Below are 20,824 nucleotides of genomic sequence, written 5' to 3' on the forward strand. Positions count from 1 at the left end.
ATTAAGACACCTGAGAAGTACAGGAAAGCATTTTTGCCCACCAGTCTTTCCAATTGCCAACCTCCCTTAAACTGAATAATAATAAACAGAATAATAACACTTGTCATCGGTTCATTCATTCACTCATCCAAAACATATTCATTGTGTTCCTGTAACATCGACAGAAATACTTACTGAGTTCCATTACTGGACACCTAATTACCTGGGGAGAAGAAAGAGAATTTCTCTCTGCTAATTCATCCCCACTTCTTTTTTTAATATGTGGCTCTTTTTGACTTTCTAAGCTTTTGGAGGAACCAGAGGACAGTTTGGACATCCACTTGGGTATTTATCTCTTGCGATTAGATGTCTCTTGACTCTTACTTGGGACCACTGTCCTTAGAGGGCTCGGGTTCTCAGCCAGAGTTCTTTGCACTACTAATATAGTCAATAATTGTGAGAGTGACATTAATAGCTTGTTACTATGGTTTCCCAGGTGGCACTAGTGGTAAAGAACCCGCCTGCCAATTTAGGAGACCGAAGAGACATGGGTTCGATCCCTGGGTCAGGAAGATCCCCTGGAGAAGGAAATGGCAATCCACTCCAGTATTCTCGCCTGGAGAATCCCCAACGACAGAGGAGTCTGGCGGGCTACAGTTCATGGGGTCGCAAAGAGAGGGATATGACTGAAGTGACTGAGCATGCACGAATGTAAGCACAAGAAATGGGAGAAAATATAATTTTTTAACTGGAGTATAGTGGCTTTACAATATCGTTAGTTTCTGCCGTACAAGTGAATCAGCTATATGTATACATATGTCCCCTCCCCCTCGGACCTCCCTCCCACCACCCCGTCCCACTTATCTAGATCAACACAGAGCCCCGAGCTGAGTGCTCTGTGCTATCCGGCAGCTTCCCACTGGCTGTTTCACACATGCTAGTGTGTACACTGCCAACGCTACTGTCTCAGCTCGTCCGCTCTCCCCTTCCCCTCCTGCGTCCACGTGTCCATTCTCTACATCTGCGTGTCAATTCTACCCTGGAAATAGGTTCATCTGCACTTCACTCTGTGATAGACTCTAGGTCCATTTACATCTCTGCAAATAGAGCTTTTCTACTCCCTGAGTAAGTAACCTGAGTTAAGGCTCTTACCTCTCTGGAGCCTTATTTTCCTCACCTGTAAGGTAACCAGGTTGAACTCAAAATCCCCACGGGGTCCCTCGGCCTGTAATTCCTCGTGGCCTACCCCTTCTGTTCCGCCATAGATTAGCGGCCATTCAATGTAACAAGAGCAAAGCATTGTGAAGAAATTGAGTTCTTGGGGTATCTGATCAAAAGCACTCCAGGGTAAATGAGCATGTGCTTGGGATAGTAATAAAATCAACAGCATTATTGACGGACCTGCCAGGGTGAAGGGATGTGGAAGAAGTGTCTTAAAGGAAGAAAAAAGAAGTAGGAGTAATTTCTCTCTCTCCTTCTTGCTGGTAAACAATGTACAATTGAACGCTCTGGAGGTTCAGCAGAATCACTAACTTTCCAAGTCTATCTTCTTCATAACCTTAATTTTTCCCATTCATTACATCAAAACTATAATTATATATATATGGCAATAGTAGAGCAAGCAGTTCATATCATCTTATGGTAAAAGTTATTGATAGTTTCACTGGGGGGATATTTGCACTTCATTTCCCTTTCTATAAATAGCTTGAACCAGTCAAAGATGGAAGCCAAATGAATTGTCAGTGTCATCCTCTTCTATCTCATGGTTAGTGAGATTTAAAAATAATACGGTTAACATTTATGGAGGGCTCACTGTGTGAAGGATGACTGTAAAATGTATGATCTGTGCTGGGGCACTTGGGGGAGTGTAAGCAGTGAGTACTATAAATGTTTAAGCCAGGAGGGAACGCTGGCACAGCCAGAATGTCCTTGGCCCACAGGACCATATGGTTCCCCCAACGAGGACCAGATACCCTGCTAAATCAGTTTAACTCGTGTAATCCCCGTAATTTTTACACGGTTGCTATTATTGTTCTTCCCACTTGGTAACTGAAGAAAACAGGTTTATATGGGTGATGTGACTCTGGGTCCAAAGCCTCAGCCTTCCTAGTTGGCATCTGAACCTGAGGCATGACCCCAGGGTAGGTATCACCACCTAGCTAGAGGCTGTCCACAGCCACCTGACAGCTGCCAGGCATGACAAACACACACATCCCTGATTCTTTCGCCATGGCAGGGGGAAACAGATTTTTATGAAACATGTTCATTTGTGAGAAGGAACATCCTAAGTGTGTCGGAGAGTTCTAAGATCCAAAAACAGCGTGATCGCCTCTTTCAGCCTGTTTATATGGACACGAGATGCTGAATATCTCACTTTTTTAAAAAATCGCTGTTTCTTGGAAAATTTGGACAAAAAAGTTCATGGAAGCAGTAGGAGAAGAGAACTTTCAAACAGTGTTGTTGTTTGTATACATCAGGAAAAAAGAATACTTTTGTGCTTTTAATCATGTGTCATGAATCGGTCCATTTTTTTTAACTTCAAATATACTGTGTGTTGAATGGAATGATTAAGATGCATAAATTGATTATTACTGGTATCAAAGCAAGTATTGCTTCCTCTGAAATCTGTCATATTTGTTTCACGTCTGTTCCTGTTCTCGCTCCATTCCCACCCCCTGCCCTCCTCACAGAGTGAAGCTACACTTTATTTTGGACAACACTATCACACACATGATTGAGTCAACAATTTATGGCTTTTAAAAATAGGGATTTCGTCCTCTCTTAGGTTTATTGTTTATCATAATCATCTTTCAAGTGAAAAGGCTAATTTACTCTTTCTATAGGAATATTTTAAGCTTGATTATCATAATATTACAGCTGCCTGAAAAGGTCTAAAACGGGACATTGACCTTGAATGTTTTCTGCATTTAGCTCATGGTGCTTAACATTCAGGAAAGAATATAACTGCAACTCATTTATTAACATGTAATCTCAAAATGTTAACTATTGCTCTGGAAATACATGCCACGCAGATTATTGAAAGCTTGTAGAATATGAGAAAATGCACTTGGTATTTTACAGGGGTTAAGTATGTCAGAAATACAACACAACTAGAGCCAGTTTTCCCATTGGAACTACTGTAGTTTATAATTTAATTTTTACTGACATTTCACCATGTATATGATTAGCTTGACAAAATGAAAGTGAAGTAATCCTGAATTAATTAAACAGAAACCAAATTGCCTCTGTTAGTTTCTCTGTCTTCCTTTGATTCTTTATTTTTTTCTCCCCACTTTCACAAACACACTGGGAAAAGAGTTTTGTTCTGGAAGTGAGGTAATCACTCCCCAGAGAATGGGCTTTGTTTTACATGGACTTGGTAATTTGGGAATGGGATGGATACATAGGACAAGAGGTTTGTCAAAAGGAAAGGTTTTTATTAGTGCCTCTGTGGAAGCGATCACTTTCAGTAGAAATGATTGCTTCTTGCCAGTCGAGACAATAATTTAAATATCAAAGCCTGTGCCCTAGAAATGAAAAGCAATAGAAAATGAGGTTTGATGAATGGATAGAGGTTTGGTGGTGATATAAAGTAGTCGTACTGACTTCGAAAGAAGTCTTCATGTTCTCACTGGGAAGGTGTCTTCTTAAGCAGGGTTATAGCCTAAAAGAAATCTCAAAGCACAAATGAAGAAGCAAGAGACACAGAGACACACAGCTCATGAGGTGGCAGAGGGGACCCTGGGGCCCAGGCCTCTGCTTGTCCTTCAGGCTTCTTTTTCCAGGGATGTTCCTTGTGGATTTTCTTTTGGAGTTAAAGATGGTAGTTTGTAGAAGTCTAGCTTTGCTTTTTGTTGTATATTATACTACACACAATATATCACAGACAGCAGGGAAGATGGTTCCAAAAGTTAAACAGATTTTCGAAGGTTTTATGATCTTGAGAAAGATCTGCAAAAGTAGATTGCAGGGCAATTTGAAAATCTAAATTTGCAATGCCTTGTTTAGTTTGAAATATTTAACAAATGGCAAACGCACGATATAGAATCAAGATTTGCTGCAAAGAGTGTGGCAGCTATAAACATTTTCATACAGATGAATCCTGTTAATTTTCAGAAAAGGAAGGTGGGGCTGAAAAATAGCTATTAGCATGCAGTGATAGCAGGACTAAGCATTCTCCTCACCTTCTAACATCATAAGAATTCAGTTTCAGAAAATGATTCCGACTCAATACAGTAAAATGTCTGTTATAGACAACAGGAATCTACCTTTTGTTTCCACTGAGTTCTGTTTGTTGCTATTTCGCTCTTTCAAGCGGAAATGAAGGATATTTTCTGCTTAGCATCTGTGCTTTCGTTGGGGCCTAAGAATGAAGTTGTTTGGATATTAAACTGCATTGTTTAAAGAAGAAGAGACTGAAACTCTGTGTGGATCCAGGTTCTGATGCCTAATAGACTGATGTTAACTAATTTGTTAATATCCTTTGCGAAACACTCATAGGGGTCCTTTTGTCTGCTTCCATTTATCCTGCTTTGGGTAGACTCCTTGTGGTAAGATTGTGAAGTGTATAGACTGGTGAGCAAATATATTTATTTATTCTGGGCTGGTGATCTGTCCATTTGTTTCATTTTTCCCCCAAATCCTTTGTAGTTGAGATTCTTTAAAGCTTATGCTCAATATTGCACATGGTATGTTTATTTCCTGTAATTATCCTCCTTCCTCCTTCAAGGTGAAAAAAGACTTTGTGACTAGGGAAGATTCTAGAGATGACTAAGCTGTGTGTTTATAAAACATTCTGGAAGCTGTCTCACAAGTTTAGTGCAGTAGATATTATTTTAAATTTTAAATTGGTTAAGCTCGATTCAAGACAGTAGGTGTAATCTTAGGCCCTTGACTTGTAGAGGTGACACAGTGATCCCTAGGGGAAATAAACCAGCTTTGCAAACCGACTCGTTCAGAAAGCAGCTAGTTCAGTGGACACGGCACCTTGCATAGATGAAATATAGCTAGTGAAAGATCTGTGGGGATCACACTGGGCATGTTTGTACATGGATCCCTGCGAGCACAGGAGACTTATATATGAATACGAGTCTAAATATGTTTAAAAACAGACACCAGCAAAATCAAATGGTTCAGAATGGGTCAAATAAGTACCCTAGGAAAAATAAAGACATTCTAGGAAATAAAAGATAACTCTCAGGAAACACGGTGACTTAATGTCCATAGGTAAATTACTGACTACAAATCTTGTCTTTAAAAAGCCATTTCAAAGGAGTAATAAACAGGTTCTGTCACAGTATGATAATGCAAAGAAACTGAATAGAATATAGTATTCTGCACAGGTGCAAGAGCTGAATGTGCTGAGTACATTAAGATCCACTGAATACGTTAAATGATCTTTATTTTTTTAAATGTCCCGGGACAAAATAAGAAGGAAAATTTTATTTGCTGTATCTTTTCTTTTAAAAATGTGTACAACTGGATTAATTACCCTGAGGATTTTAGTTTATTCACAGGTTAAGACAGGAATCCTTGAACCACAGATATTTTTTTCCCTGTCTTTCTAAAGCAATATAAGTTTCCATATTTCTTTTATTGTATTTTTTTTAAAAAATCATGTTTCTTTTTCAAATGCCTTATTTATTTTTTAAATTATAAAATGATTACATGTCTCATTTTCAACTGAACAGACAAATCTGGTTTTTCTTTTTCCTCGGGTGTCTGCAGATTTCCTACATCTCAAAGCTCTTTTAATTCACTGCTCACCACCAAATTTACATCTTAATTGCAGAGTTCACATTTAACAATATAGACAGCATAATGCTACTGGTAATTAAGCTTTTACTACCTGCTTTTCTACAGTATTCTTAGGCGTAGTTTTTGCTATGTGAGTTCTCCACTAGAAACTTGTATGCATTTAGACCACAAACAAAAGGCATCAGGCCCATATCTTTAGATATGGCTAAATACATGGCAAGGAAATTGCTTTCTTCTGTGGGGGCAACCAAATCATGTCTGTCATTTTTATATTCTGAATGTTAATGTGGCTGTTCTATTTTAAAGGCCTAGAAAATTTGAGAGGGTGGAAGAAAGAGTTGAATTCTGATCGAGTGAATTGAACACAAACTGGATATATGAACTAATTTATTTTGATCTCAAAGATTAGACTATTTATATCATGTCAGACTTAATACGAAAAGGGTTGGTAAGCAGTAGAGCTGAATTATATCAAAATTTCGGGTCATAAGGTAGCAGTTATCTCTTTGCCATAAATAGCTGGTAGCTATTCCCATGTACATTTGCTAGTATAAAAAAATCCTGTATTTAAAAATAGGACTTAAGCAAACTCTTTGTTATATGGAAACTGAAATCAGACTTATACACTGTTAGAGAAAAAAAACACCCTTCTCTTCTTATATTCTGTCTTCTTTAAAAAGCACTTCTGAAACTCCTGTTTATAATGACCAAACTGTGTGGTGATTTACGAAATGTTTCTGAGTTGATTTTTTAAAGCATTCAGGGTGTATTATGTGTAACTGACAAATACGTAAACTACATTTTATTTGAAAGCTGATGTTTGGGGTAAAAATCTTATGTATTTGTATATGTTTCCCAGTTTGGAAGCTTGTATTGAAATAAATGTATGACTAAGAACACTTTTAGTGCGCTGGTTAGCACTGCTTTCCCTACAGGGGAGAAAAAAAAAATGCAGTCTTTATTTTGCCAAAATGTACTGAGACGTTTTCAGTGCACTAGCTACCCGGCTGCCCTGTCTCCCACTCCTGAAACTGGAGAAGCCAATTCGTCCCGCAGTTGTTTATCTTTGTTTTGGAAAGCTATGCATTGTATATTTATAGGTAGAAAGAGGGGGAGCAGGTAAAGAAATATTTACACATAGAATTTACATAGGCATTCTCGAAAACTGCGTTGAGGCACTCCTCTTCTGTAGTGGTGTAAAACTGCAATCCACTTCAGAGGACGATTCCCACTTCGCATGCCCGAACAATTTAGAAGTCATATCTTGGATTTTTTTTTTTTTTTTTTTTTTCAATGCCCAGTCTAGCTCAGAGAAACAGGCGACAACACGAATACGGATCAATGAGAAAGTACAGCACTCAATAAGCAGGAGCCCCCTCCCCGGTGGAATCACACACAGACACCGGCAGGACAAGCTTCATTCTCTACCTTCCGCAGAATCCTTTCCCAAATTAACTGCGAGTCTGCGTGAGTTCTTCCGGGCAAGGCAAAAAGAGATCTTGGGTGAGAAACCCAAGACAGATCCCTCCGGGGCCTGGAGGGTTAAATTAGTTGGGTTTCTGTTCTAGCTTCCCACGGGAGGAGAGAAAAGAGAAAAAGAAAAGAGCAAGCAAGCACGGGCCTAGCGCAGTATCTGCCGGGAGCGTCCGGATCTCCGGTCCCCGCTCCCTTTCTCTCGCGCTGAGTTTCCAGCCGGTCGCGTCTCTGCACCCTTCGTACCTGCCTGGTTCCGCGGCTCCTCGCAGCCTCCCGTCGCCTCCCTCCTGATTGGGCAGCCGCCCCCCAATCGGCTGCGCGCCTGGGCCGGTGGGACTGCATATGTTAAGCTCTACTTCATATTAATAAGCTCCAATCGGGGCTTTAAGTCCTTGATTAGGAGAGTGTGAGAGCTCTGGTCCCAACTGGCTGTGCCTATAGGCTTGTCACTAGGAGAACATTTGTGTTAATTGCACTGTGCTCTGTCAAGGAAACTTTGATTTATAGCGGGGGTACACAAATAATGGTTGCCGGTCGCACATGGATTCGGTAGAACTTTGCCTTCCTGAATCTTTTTCCCTGCACTACGAGGAAGAGTAGGTACCTTTTTCTTTCCTTTTTAAAACTCGTCGTGGGGGTGCGTGTGTGTGTGTGTGTGCGTGCGTGTGTGTGTGTGTGGCGGGGGGTGTGGGGGTGGACGGGATGGATCTTGGCGCCCTGATTCAGGTAATGCCCTGGGTATTTCATGTGCACGAGTGCTTGTTTGTGTCTGCCTTCTGCCTTTTGTGTTGAGGGTGATCTCCTAATTCAGGAAGTCGAGAATTGTTCTCTGACTACGATGTTACCTTTGAGGCAAAGCGCAGGGACTGTCAGTAAAACAGCTGTGTGACAGTCACTTCTTATTCAGGTGCTAAGAATAGGCACTTGGCACAAATGCTTAGTGAACTGTTAAAATGCATCTTTTACTAGGACCCATTTTCCCAAGGAAAGATGTTTTAAAATACAATATTCAAAATGATTTATACTATTGAGTGCCTCTTATGTATTTGCAGCTTGACAGATATTTTCAGCTCCCTGTCATTTCTTACCGCGCAGAGTTAGAGGCAAAATTGCACATTTACTAATTCTCCTTCAGAGAACAATTTAAAACTAGCCCTATGCAAGCTGGGGCTAGAATAATGTTATTTGCATGGTTAGCATTAAGTCAGCACTTAACTGACAAATCAGTCCATTAAGTAACATGAGATTTTTCACACGCTATAAATATTTAAAGGGAGAAAAAAAAAAAAAAACTAAAGAAGAAACAGTAGTGACTTTTTAAATTTCTCCTTGAACAGACGATGCTGAGATTGTGGATTTGTTTCATGTATCATGCCCAGAAAATACAGAAAAGTACTTTTGTCCTTAGATACAGTTTCATTCGTATTTATGAATATCTTTATGCCCATGGAAATATGCATATTTGTATTGCTCAGGGTGGGGGAGAAGTGAGGAGGGGGTAAAAGGAGTAAATTAGGCATTCCTGGGTAAATGAGTAGGTCATAAACTTAATTTCAACCCACGGTTAAGATAAAATACTAGTTTATCACAGTAACTGTCACTGGTTCCTCTTTCTGTTGAGTCAGTTATATGGCTTTGCTTTCCCATTACAGTAATACCAACTGTTATAATTCTGAAAAGAGTGCTCTTGGCAAACAGTTCTCTCTAGATTGTGAAGAAAACATAAAACCCTCGAGAGGAGGAGGTCATGCATTATAGGTGGATGTCCACTAGCGGTCCTTAGTGACTGCATATTGCCTTGCTTTGTAATTAAGCAAGAGATGAAAAGTGACTTGCAGTCTCAGTGGCTCCTCATGTGTTTGAGTGTGAGTGTGTGTGTATGTGTGTCTGTAGACGTGCTTGCACACATACACACTCACACCAGGGATGTTAGCCCAGAGATGGACTTAGGAAGAACCGAAAGATTGGAAGGCAGTGCTTGCGTCAGTTGCAAACGCTCCAAGGAAGAAACCTTAAATTGTGTGAAAATAAAAATGAAAAATAAACAAAGGTAGGACTGCCCACTCAAGTGGAGTTCCAAGGTTAGTACACCTGAGGCTGTAGCACTGGAGAATTTAATACACCTTCATGTCAGGAAGAATGCATTATCCAAGCTCACTCAATTCGGAACTTTCTCTTATAAATAAATAAACAAAACAAACTTTAAACATCTGCCTCCCCCCTAGCCTTCTTTGTAAAATAGTTTCCTTGAATTTAACTTCTTATAGCTAATTTGAATAATTAGTTTAGATAAGCCTCTTAAAGCAGATGCATTTAAATGAAATCAGGACACATGTCCTTTTGGCTTTGGCGCAAGATTCAAACTAGCTTTCCTTTTTGGCCCAATTAAAAGTCATCTTTAAAAAATACAGATTTATTGTTTGGATGCAGCTCTGATGGTTACGTGGTTCACTGGACAGACAGAAAGATCTAATGCTTAGTAACGCATCTGCCTCTCTGTCTCAATTAATAAACCACAGAATTTATACATGCTATTAATATTCATAGTAATTGTGCTGGGTTAAACCCCATCACGTGTGTGTATACACAGAAATGAAACCAGAGTTATGCAGTTTCAGAGGAGAATATTGGACAATTTCTGCTGTGGAGGCTGTTGAAAAGATTCCTGCAATTTATTGACCACCATTAGGAGAGCCTAAAATGTTAACCTATAACTCTGTATTTTTTTTTTTTTTAATTTTGGGAAATGTGCCAGTGCATTAAAGAGCATAATACTTGAAAGCTTGTTTCACATTTAATAGCAGTAATAACTGATAGCATAAATAGATGAAAATAATATATCTGTTCATTTTGACATATGTGTCAGTCTCATCATTCTAAATGAGTGTGCTCATCACGGTTCTCTTTCAACCTCTGATTAAAATGTAACATTGACTACAGGATTATAGAGCGGACTTAATTTTACTGACTGTTTTAGCAGTTGTCACAGCTGTTGGAAGAAGGAAAGGCAATTGAAACACTCCAAAACAGGCAAGGCTAGGAGGGAACAGTTTAGTATTTGAATTTCAGCCCGATCATGAAAATCCAGACCTCAAAAATTAAACAGATTTGTGTTTGTTTTTTTTAAATTCCTGTTTGGAGCTATGCAAGTTTTATTTTGTAAGGTTTACTCTTTCTGCTTCAGGGTTTTGATTCTTTTCTCTGCCTCATCGCTCCTTGTTAAAAGCTAAAGTAAATTGAAATACAACTATCCAAAAGTAATATTATAATGTCAAAATACATGGGATAAACATAGGCTGGAAGGAAAAATGTATACAATAACAACAACAACAAAAAACCTAAATCAGAGTGGAGGCAATTTTCTAAAAAAGATAGGAGCTTGCCGAAGTCACTTTAGATGTGATATTATTTGAGAACTATGAACAGACTCTTTAAGTTTATTTTTCAAAAAAGAATACTTAAACTGCAGACATGGAGCTCATGTTACTTTTCTTCCTGTTTCTTCTCTATAAATCTGTTGAAAACACCTGCAGCCTTAAAGGTAGGGGATTTCAGATGATTTCTTTGTAAATTGCTGGAAGTGGCAACTGGCTGCACTTAGGGGTGAATGTTCCTGAGCTGTGGAGTCTCATAACCTTGCCCATCACATCCCTAAAGTGGACAGATTAATTCTGTTTCTCTAAAAATTAAATAACCACATACCCCAAACTACGTATAGTCGAAATATCTGGACAGTGTGAATTATGTAACATATGATTTTCTCCTTGGAGTAAGCAAAAAAAGTGTTCTGAGTTAAGAGAATCAGTGGTGAATGGGAGTGGTGAGTAAGTGCTGGACACCCTGTGTCTCATAGCCCTTTGTGTCCGTGTATTTATGTATTACCCTGTACACATTAGGTGGTAAGTTTAGAAATCCTCCTTTTGCAGAAAGGGCTGGGAATCAGCTTCCCATTTCCTGGTCAGAGGCAAGGGTGATGGTGTTGGCTGGTTCTTACAGTGATGGTTCCTCATCTTAATGTGTTTATGGCACGGCTGCTTTATTTACTGAGCCTAGTGTGTTGCAGTGGTAATTAACCCATGTTATTAGCAAAGCCCTTGTGGATATCCATTAATTCTCTTGCATGGATGATCATTTTTGTAGTGTTTTCCCCCTAATACGGCATCATTGTTCTTTTTTTTTTTTCTATTCTAAATTGACGGCCTTTGATATATTTCTTTGATTTAATCTGACCTGTGATATATATTGGTCATCTTATAAAGAATGGTATTGTAACTCAGCTTTAAAAAATGCTAATAGAAGTCAGAGAAAAGATTTTTTTTGCTGCTGTCCTTCTTTTCAAAGCAAAAAAGAAAATAGAAGATTTAGAAAGAAAATAATACAGGAAATTAGTTTTCTTTCCGAATTTTCTAGATCTTAGAATTTGTGTTATTTTGTGTCTTTGAGGTCTTTGAATAATATTTTTACTGAGTTAAGAATACTTTAGGCATTTTTGTAAAATATTGAGCCAGTAGAAAAATACTTGCGCTTCTGTGCTAAAAAAAGATTAGGACCATCTCATTAGCCAGGCCATACTTTTGCAATTAATTTTAGGTCCATGGTGCTATTCATCAAAGGGGGCAGGTAACTTCTCTGTGACTCTGTTTAACAACACTTTCACAATACCTCACTCCTGCAAGAACTACAGACAAAGAAGAAGCCGTTCTTTGGGAAGGTAGGCATAATGCCTAATCTCAAGTCCGTATCACTTGTGAAAAATTCCTCAACATTTGTCTTAGCCTAGTGACTAAACAAAATATTTCTTTGTTTGACTTCCTAAGTGCTGTTCGGCACCGAATGCTTTGCTTATGTTATTTCATAAAAATAAATCAAAATCTGTGCTTGTGGTTGATACTTTGTCATACAAGTGGCAGTTGATAGCCATGATTTCTGTGACAGCAATTAATATCAAATAAACTTTTCAGAATCACCTACCAAGCGTTTGGAAATAAGAGGAGAGCGTTGAGGTATCTCAGTAGAAGTTTCAAGTCATTGCAGCAGATAAGCTCTGCTCTGAATTTTGCTTCATAGCAAATTCATGGCAGAGAGAAACAATACAATGTTGATCTGTTGTAAGTGCATATGAGCTCCGGCCCTAGCCAGCTCTCTGGAGAAAATCTTTGATTGCCCTGGCCCAGTTTGTTCAGTTTTTATCTCTTTTACATCCACTGGCCTTGTATTAAATTGTCATTGTCCTAAAGCACATGAGATAGAAATGAATTGCTGTTTTCTACATTTTCTGACAGTGAAATATTTAGGTTCTCTTTCTCCAATCATACTTATGTGTGTATTTGAGAGTCCGGGGATGACACCCAGCATCTCTGCCTCTTGACATTTTCTCTTACTGCATTTTGTATATTTTGCTGTTGATTATTATATTCATAGCCATGTATATTGGATGTCCATGGTCTATCCCATTGTAAATAAATAGCTATGCATACGCTACTTTAAAATCCAAAACAGTCTGTAGAATATACTACACACATGTGTGTGCATTTATGTGCATGTATAGTATGCAGGTGAAATACATATATAGACACGGGAAGAAGTGTGTATGTAGAATATAGGTGTGCTGTTGAGAGTGTTCTTGTGTATTTATATAATAAAGTGGATCTCAAGTGTTTTTCTAATCAGCTAGTGTCTAGTTAAATTTCCTAGGCATCATTTTAACCTTGAATTAGTATTTCAGGTATTTACCAAGTCTGATTTTAAACTAAATTGATTTAGCTGCTATATAAATGACAGGTAGCAGGTAACCTAATATATTAATTTGTTTCTGATTTTATACATTTTTAGTTATTATCATTTTGAAATTCAGTATATAGAAATCATAAATAATTTGTAAAATAGGAAATAATCCACTAGTATTAAGTACATAATTTAATGGTTTGGGCCCATATCCAAGAACCAGTTTTGAATTAGCTCTTAGCTACATTGTTTTCTTATATAGTTGAGCCTGATAAATATATCTTAATGAAAACATGATAGCTTTCAAATAAATGCAAAATAAAAATTTCCCTTATCTGCACTATATAAATATGTCATTTTCTTTTTTGTCAAAAGCAAATATAGAAAATTAATTATCATTATATGCATATGAAATACATCATAGATTTGTGAATTTTTGAATTTTATTCTGAGAGGTAAGTTTAAAGGTCTGTGGTTTTGCTCAATAAATCTGAGTGAGTGTTGAGAGAAAACATTTATCCAAATGATCTTTCTATTCAAATTCTGTTCTAATGCATATTTTGTTTGAATTCCTAGATTCATTTCCTACCTTTATATGTTTGTATAATACTTAAACAGATTTAATGTTTCTTGTTTAAAAAAATCTTGCTGTTTCTTTATGCCAATCCATCTGCTGAAAGTTAGCTCCTTTATTATCTGAGAGTGTTAAGTGACAGCCTTCTGCCTTTTGAAGGATTTACCTGGCATCTTATTCTTGTTTCAAGTTCATTTTAGATTTCTACTGTCAAAGTCTGGGAAACCTAGCTAATAAAAATAATTTCCATTTAGTTATAACAAACATCCTTTCCCTTTTTCTTTACAGAAGTGCCAGATGTTTCTTTTTCTTTGATTTGGACACTATTTCTCAGTATTTTCCAAATGTATTTTCTAATCAACTATGCAAAACCATCAAATTGAGCAGATATAGGTTGTATATGTGTTGTGTATATATACCTTCATGCAGCTCCTTTTTTAATTTATAAAAAATATTTTTAAATGTCTGGAAGAAGCTTGCTTTTTTATGTTTTGATTTTTCAAATGTTTTGTCATTTTAATTGATGGCAATGCATGTATATTTGGAAGGTAACTCACTGAGCCAAAGCAATAAAAGAAAAAGTACAGTTTTAAATAAATTGGCTTCTCACTGGCCAATTAAAGTCTTATTTCAATAGACTGACATAGATCTGTATGTACATTTGAATATAAATATATAACATGCAACACTAGCCGTTAGAAATGCTGCCTCTGGCTATTTGGAATTCTTTCACACTGTCTAATAAATGAAAACACTGGTTTTTGGCATTTAAAATCTATTAAAGAGTTATTTAAAGTGTTAAACTCATGGAGAGCCTATCGAAGATCAGATTGCATTGTGAAAAGAGAAGTTGAAAGCAGATTTATATTTTGATTATTAAAGGCAGTCTCTGTCATATACATGCCTGTGTGCCTTCTCTCCTTGCTCTGAGTGAAACAAAATCGCATATATACGTTTCATCATTTTGATTGGAAGTACACATTATATATAATATGCTTTGGCAGCACTTACCTAGCCAAAGAAAGCAAATTAATATTAGGCATACGAAGGGCTGTCAGGCATATCACAGACGTGTCAATTTAACTTTGCTTCCTCATACACCTCCGCAAACAGTTGCTTAAGATGGTACTAAATAAAAGGGAAGCAACCAATAAATTCTCATATTGTATCCGAGATTGATGGCTAGTAAAAGTGCAGTGAAAACCAGATTGTTTGCTTACTTCTCTTTAAAACTCTGTGGGACTACAGAAAGCATAGATAATAATGAGTTTTGTTCAAAAAAAGAAAAAAGAGTGTAACTGAAGCTTGTTCAAATCTTTTTACTATCTTGGAAATAAAGAGGTAATAATGGGGTTCATTGTTTTAAAAAAAGGTCCAAAGTGGTGAATCTTAGTTGCTCTTACGTGTGATGTATATAAAGACTTTAACAAGTGGAGAATCAAAAGCCTTGTCAGTCCACTTTAAACAAGGGACATTTCTTTTTTTGTTGCGTGTTGCATACATTAGGGAAAAAAAAAGATATCTTGTCTTTCATGTTTGTCTTGCTTAATTCAATAGGTAAAAAAATGAAATTTAAAAAAGTAAATCAAGAACTTATGCACAGAAAATAGGCAGAAGAACACTGAATTCTTTTTTTCTCCTCCATGATCAGAATTGTTTTTTTGTATGTGAGAATTCCTTTTTCATCTGCTCTAGGAAGATTTTATTCATTTACAGTGGCTTCTGAGAATTTAAACAGAGGACTCATTAAATAAATACATTTAGTTTCTTAATAGGAGCTAAAATGTTTGAAAAGATGCCCTTTTCAAGGCAGTTAGTAGGTTATTACAGTCTGTAGTTATAAAAATTTATTTTGCTTTGAAAAGAATATCTAAAATTGTATTCAGAGTGAGCAAAAATAGTGAGTCATATGAAAAATTATAGAGACAGAGGTACTTAAGAGAAAAATTCAAATGTGAGGTTGTTCAATCAATAGCTCTTTGCCCTCCATAATTCCAAATTATTGTGGCACTTTAACTTCTCCAAAAAAATGTAAGATGCCTTGTTACATTGTGTTCATTTTTCCCTACATGAAAAAATACTCTTATCAATGCTTTCTTTACAGCCATTCATCTATTAAAACAGATTAGATATTTTGAGGAGGACTGTTGGACCCGTAACCAACAGTTCATGGCCAAAGAAAGAAAAAGATATATATGAGAAAGTGACTGTATACAGTTGGTGCTGGGCCCTAAGAAATGACAGAAACAGCCCTTTTAGCCACAGACTTAAATGAGACCTGCCTCACCAGTCTTGGGATCATAGTGTCACAGATGGAAAGGCAACCATCAGCTGAATTGTACTGAACTGCACACTTGGCTAATTCATCTTATTGCTCTCCCCATCTGAGGAAAGGCTCATTCTGTTCTTGGAGTCTAGACAGAATCAGGAGTTGGGCTCAGGTGGGAGCATGTGGCTGCCTTTTTCTGTTCTCTCCTAGCCATTCAGCAAAAGGAGGTGAGGAACAAATGGACCATTTATGCACCGAAGCCCAGGCAGAGATTCTTTCATGGGGTTAGGAATTTATTATTCAGTTGTTCAAATAAGTTTCATATTTCTCTTCTGTTCTAGAAATATCATTGGTGTCTTTCATGCTCCGAAGAACTACCCAGAAATGATTAGGGATGTCTCTCAATTTGTATGAACCATGAACTCTTGAAAGCATTTTTTAACCAGGTAGAAATGGAGAGTGGATCATCTCCTTAGGTTAGTCTCTTAGGATGGTTCTTTTTTTTGTACCTTTATATGGGACTGTTCAGTTGGTTAAGTCTGAAGAATGAGAAAAATGATGAGGTTAAACACTCAAATTGTATTTTTTGTATTTTTCTATTTCCTTATAGTGAACAAAACTTTAATGTCTAGAGCATTTATGAGGGTTTTAATGATTGGAAAATCTGTCCTGAGAATGTGGTCACCATATGTGACAGCCTTGCTTTCTATCTTGTCTTCGGTTTATGGGGTAAGTTCGGTGATACTGTCTATTGTCTTACTTTGCTTACATTATAGAACCTCTCTGCCCCACACTGATATAAACTGAAATGTGGGGGGAATACGTGCTCAGTTCTTAGAAACTTTTCTGAACCCCCTCCATGTCAGCAGTATTTTCTTTTAAAATTGCTGTTTGTCTATTGATCTGTTTTGCTAAAAGATCCTTTACTTTGGTCAAAGGTAAGTGCATGATTTTCATCCCGATTTGCATACACGGTACACTTTATCCCCCGCCCCCCTCAAATTCCAAAGAGATTGCCTTCCACTATTCTTATTTGTTTTGCTTTCGTCTCTGTTTGTCGTGCATTCTAGTTGAGTGCTTTTATAGTGTTTTCTTGATTGTTGTCAGTTTGGGGTACACGCTACTGACATTTTTGTTAAGTTAATGTCACAGCAGAAAAACCTATGGCAAACTGGAATGTGGCGACCGCGCGCGGAAGATACAACGTCTGTTTGATTGTGGGTAAATACAGTTAGTTAGTTGGGGGTTTATCAGATAGCTTGGCAGAAAGAGAGAGGAGCCGTACAAACTGTTTTCAGTAACTGTGCTGTTCATACACCTGATAAGATGGAGAGAGCTTTTTCGAAATGCTGATAGGCTTTGAATAAGAAAAGAATAATCACTTCCACTGGCACCAGCTTATCGCGAGTGAAGTAAAATGCCAACACTTTTACATTAGCGAAAGTAAATGTTTTAGACACTCTGGGCCTTTTTTCATTCACGTTAAATAGTAGGAGTGCTTTTGAGTGTGTGCTGTAATGAATAGAAGGATTTATTACCTGGACTAAATTACAGGTGAATATGTTGATAAAGGAACCCTCAGCGCCAACAGCAGCTTCTTTGATAAGCAGGTGCATCTAGGTGTACATTCTCTGGAGAAATTAACTCTTCCTTTTTCCACTCTGATTCCATTAACCATCATTTCTGATCCTCAGAGATGGCAGTTTTGTCCTTTGCCAGTCCAGTTTCCTTGTTTACCAGCAGATGGATGACAGGCATTTGAAACGTAGCTACTCAGACTTGGAAAATGCTGGTGTGATCTCCGCACGTTGGGGCATCTTTAAGTTCCTCAAGATTGTGCTGAACCAGCTCACTCCTATACAAGAAGTCTTATTCTTTCCCAAGAATGGAATGAGATTCATTATAAATTTAGGAGACGTTAATGAGACGATAAATGCATTTGGCCAAGTAGTCGTCCACTTTAAAGGAAAAAAAAAAAAAAAAGACATTGGTTTTGCTCTTCAGTATAAACCGTTACCTTCCCTGGTTTTCCCCTTTTCTCTTCTTTGTAATTTGACGCCTACAAATAATTTGGCGTATTCAGATTTGATAAATGATAGTGCAAGAGCCAGATTGATTGATTTTGGATTACTATTGATTACTCTCAATGAGATCACTGTGACACAGTCGAATCAATAGTATTCGATTAAGCAAGGCACCACCGTTCCATACATCCAGGAGAGTGGGGAATTCAGGAACAGAATGTTCACCAGCTGATAAATTGACAAAGCATTCAGCTTTAACTAGCCCTTTGTTCAGCACTAGTTCCTTAAAATATATTTCATTGGAAAGTTCGTTTCTTTTTTGTAACCCTGGGCCTTTCTGTGCAAGAAAGGTCATCTGTTTAAGGTTTAAACTGGGCTCCGTTTAGGTGTAAAATAATGTAAGTACTTAACTGCAGGCAACCTTCATGCTTTGGAGCCGTTGCTCAGAGGTTTCATTCTTTGACGAAGATGTCAATTGTAAACATAAAAATGCATCACTGGCAATGTAATGGTGTAAGATTCAAACTGAAATAAAAATTTGTGCCAGAGGAAAGCGCTATCCTCCAACGAAGGTGGTCTCACTTTCTTCAGAAGTGGGCCAACTTAGGAGCAGCGCTGGAGGCGGAGGCAGGTGGAACACCATGATCAATTGCACGTGGCAGCTCCTTTTCCCCTTCTTATCTGAGGGTATTCATCACATCGCCAATACTACATGCAAAACGCTAAATATCAACTGATCTGAGAGCCGCTACTGCCGCTGAGATCCACTGAAGTCTTTCTGTCTTGAGCAAACTTACAAAGTCACTGGGGGAAAAAAACTTCACCCGTGATTCAAGTCCTTTAACTCAGAACATCAAAGCTGAGACTTGTCCATCTTTTTCCATCGCTGTGTCCTCTTGGCCCTTGGGATGAAGCATTTGCTCTTTTGTTTTATGGGGTTGCCAAGTTGCTTCTCACAAGGCCAAGCCTTAGAGGAAACACCCTATGGAATGAGTCGGTGGACTAATGAGCAAAACTTGATTTCCAGTGAAATTTTGATGGCTATGGCTTGTGTACCCCAAATCTTAATAGGCTCAAGTCTTGAAATATACTTTGATAAAATCTCTCATTTTGATAGTGATTAAAAAACAAACAAACACACACAGAGGTGGCTTTCTGAGGGAAAACAAGAAGGAAAGTTATGAAATTTCCCAATCAAACTTAAGGCTTTTTTTTGCATGAAAATGAGATAATAGGATTCTAATTAAATTAGGTTGAGCCACATGAAATGGCCATTTTTCTAGGTCAAGAAATGGTCAAATATCAGCAGTTTTGTGTGATTCCACATAATAATTGAATTTACTCCTATGCTGTTCATATCCCATAAACAAATTGAAAGTGACATCTATGTTTTCAGTGTTCGAATGGGCTGTGTCCAATGATGAAAAACACATGAATTCTGTCTGCAGTTAAGGCAAGTAGGGTATCGGGTTTTTTGACAACTTTTTTCTTTTCTTTAATACCAGTAGAGAGTTCCTAAGAACACTGTCTTACACACACTGAAACAGTGTGCCTTTAGCCGGCTTCTCACCTGTGGTAGCGTCTCTGCTTCTGAGCATCCCTGGACGTTTCTCACCTGCCGAGGAAGAGTATGCGCCAACCTGGGAGCTAGGCTCGAGGACTGACTGCCCCCAAAGAGCACGTTGCTCGGGACAGATAGTTGGAAAGCAAACTGGGAACAAGATGCCAGCATCTCTTAAGTATGGCGTCCGGACATCCATTCATTAACAGAACCTTAGTTTGCTGTTAGCGCTTTGCATGCGTCCCCCCCAGAGAAGTATTAAAACTGTGCTCCGTTAAATCTATGCACTGCTGTGGGTTAGGCAGACATGCGGCTCCCTGAGTGCCTGCAGTGGTGCCCGTGGGGCTTTATCGGCTGTGGCGGGCAGGAAAGGTGCTTCGGGAGGTGTAATAAAATGATCCCAGAGTCTTTATTTGACACCACTCCCCCCCACCCCCAGATGTGCGGCTCATCTCGGGGCTGCGCTGTGCCGGCTGGTAGGAGCTCTCGGTGCCCACCTGCGGGCAGAATCCGACTCCCAGATAGGAAGGAAATTGACTCTGTCTTTCGGTGGGTGGGAGGGGCTCTGGGACCACCGCTGGAAATGTCAGCAGAAAGTGCATCTTGACTTAGGGTCACGTCAGGACTGGGTAAGTTTTTCTCGCTCTGGGTAAGCGCATGACAGCTTACATCTTGTTTCCGGAGAGAGGGAGGGTGGGCATCGTTTACTGAAACTTGATTGAGCGAATGCCTCCGACTGGTCCCACTGTCAGTCTTGGAGTTTTCCTTTAGTAGTGCATTTCCCCCCTGTCTGTGGCACTGAATTTGATTTATCGCTGGTACTAAGATCAAAAAAGAAGTCATTCCTTTTGATGTTTGCTATTAGGCACATGCAGTGCAGGCTGGGGGGTTGGGGAGAACCGTCTTAGTATACAAGTCACTATCCTGGTCAGCCGGGGGCCACGGATGGCAGAATATGTGTTTACTATCTGTTCATTTTGGGATATAAAATTCCATGAATAGAGAGGTGAGCAATAGGATATTTTAAGTGAATAATGAGGTTTGTTTCAGATACAGATTCTTTTGGTAAGGACACAGAGGGTGGCTGTCATGTACACCTGATTCTTGCAAGCTTTTTTTTTCTTGGCATATATTGGCATTCATTTTACCAAAAGACATGAAAAAACTGAGGAATATAGACAAGCCAATGGGGTTTAGGCTTTCAAAAAAAAAAAAAAAAGCATTTGGTTGCATTTACTGTTGGGTGGCAAATTTGGGACATCAGAGACTTTATTTGCAAATGAGAGGAGAGATTTTGTGGGGTCTGCTTCTCCCGTATTCAGGACCCTGGTCAGGCTTTGTTTCCAGCTCCGTCCAGTAGCTTTTGTCCGGCTTCTCAGTTTAGTGGGATTTCTCTGAGCAGCGTGAGCCTCAGCCCATCAGCAGGCTGCTAGTCAGCAGCAGGTGTGAACAACATAAAA

General features: G+C 38.5%; 1 protein-coding gene across 10 annotated transcripts in view; it reads left to right on the forward strand.

Annotated features, from left to right (window-relative positions):
• Window positions 1–20,824, forward strand: part of ESRRG (estrogen related receptor gamma) — a 674,161-nt gene that overhangs the window by 424,474 nt on the left and 228,863 nt on the right. The window contains exon 1 of one of the 10 annotated variants that reach the window (XM_043485923.1): window positions 7,520–7,808. The exons of the other annotated variants lie outside the window; for them this stretch is intronic. Within the exon in view, the coding sequence (XP_043341858.1) occupies window positions 7,753–7,808 (56 nt within the window). The 5' untranslated portion in view covers window positions 7,520–7,752. Of the gene's footprint in view, window positions 1–7,519; window positions 7,809–20,824 lie in introns of those variants that run through there. 10 annotated transcript variants of the gene reach the window in all.

This window comes from Cervus canadensis, chromosome 13 (genome assembly GCF_019320065.1).
Source record: "Cervus canadensis isolate Bull #8, Minnesota chromosome 13, ASM1932006v1, whole genome shotgun sequence".
NCBI classification, from domain to species: domain Eukaryota; kingdom Metazoa; phylum Chordata; class Mammalia; order Artiodactyla; family Cervidae; genus Cervus; species Cervus canadensis.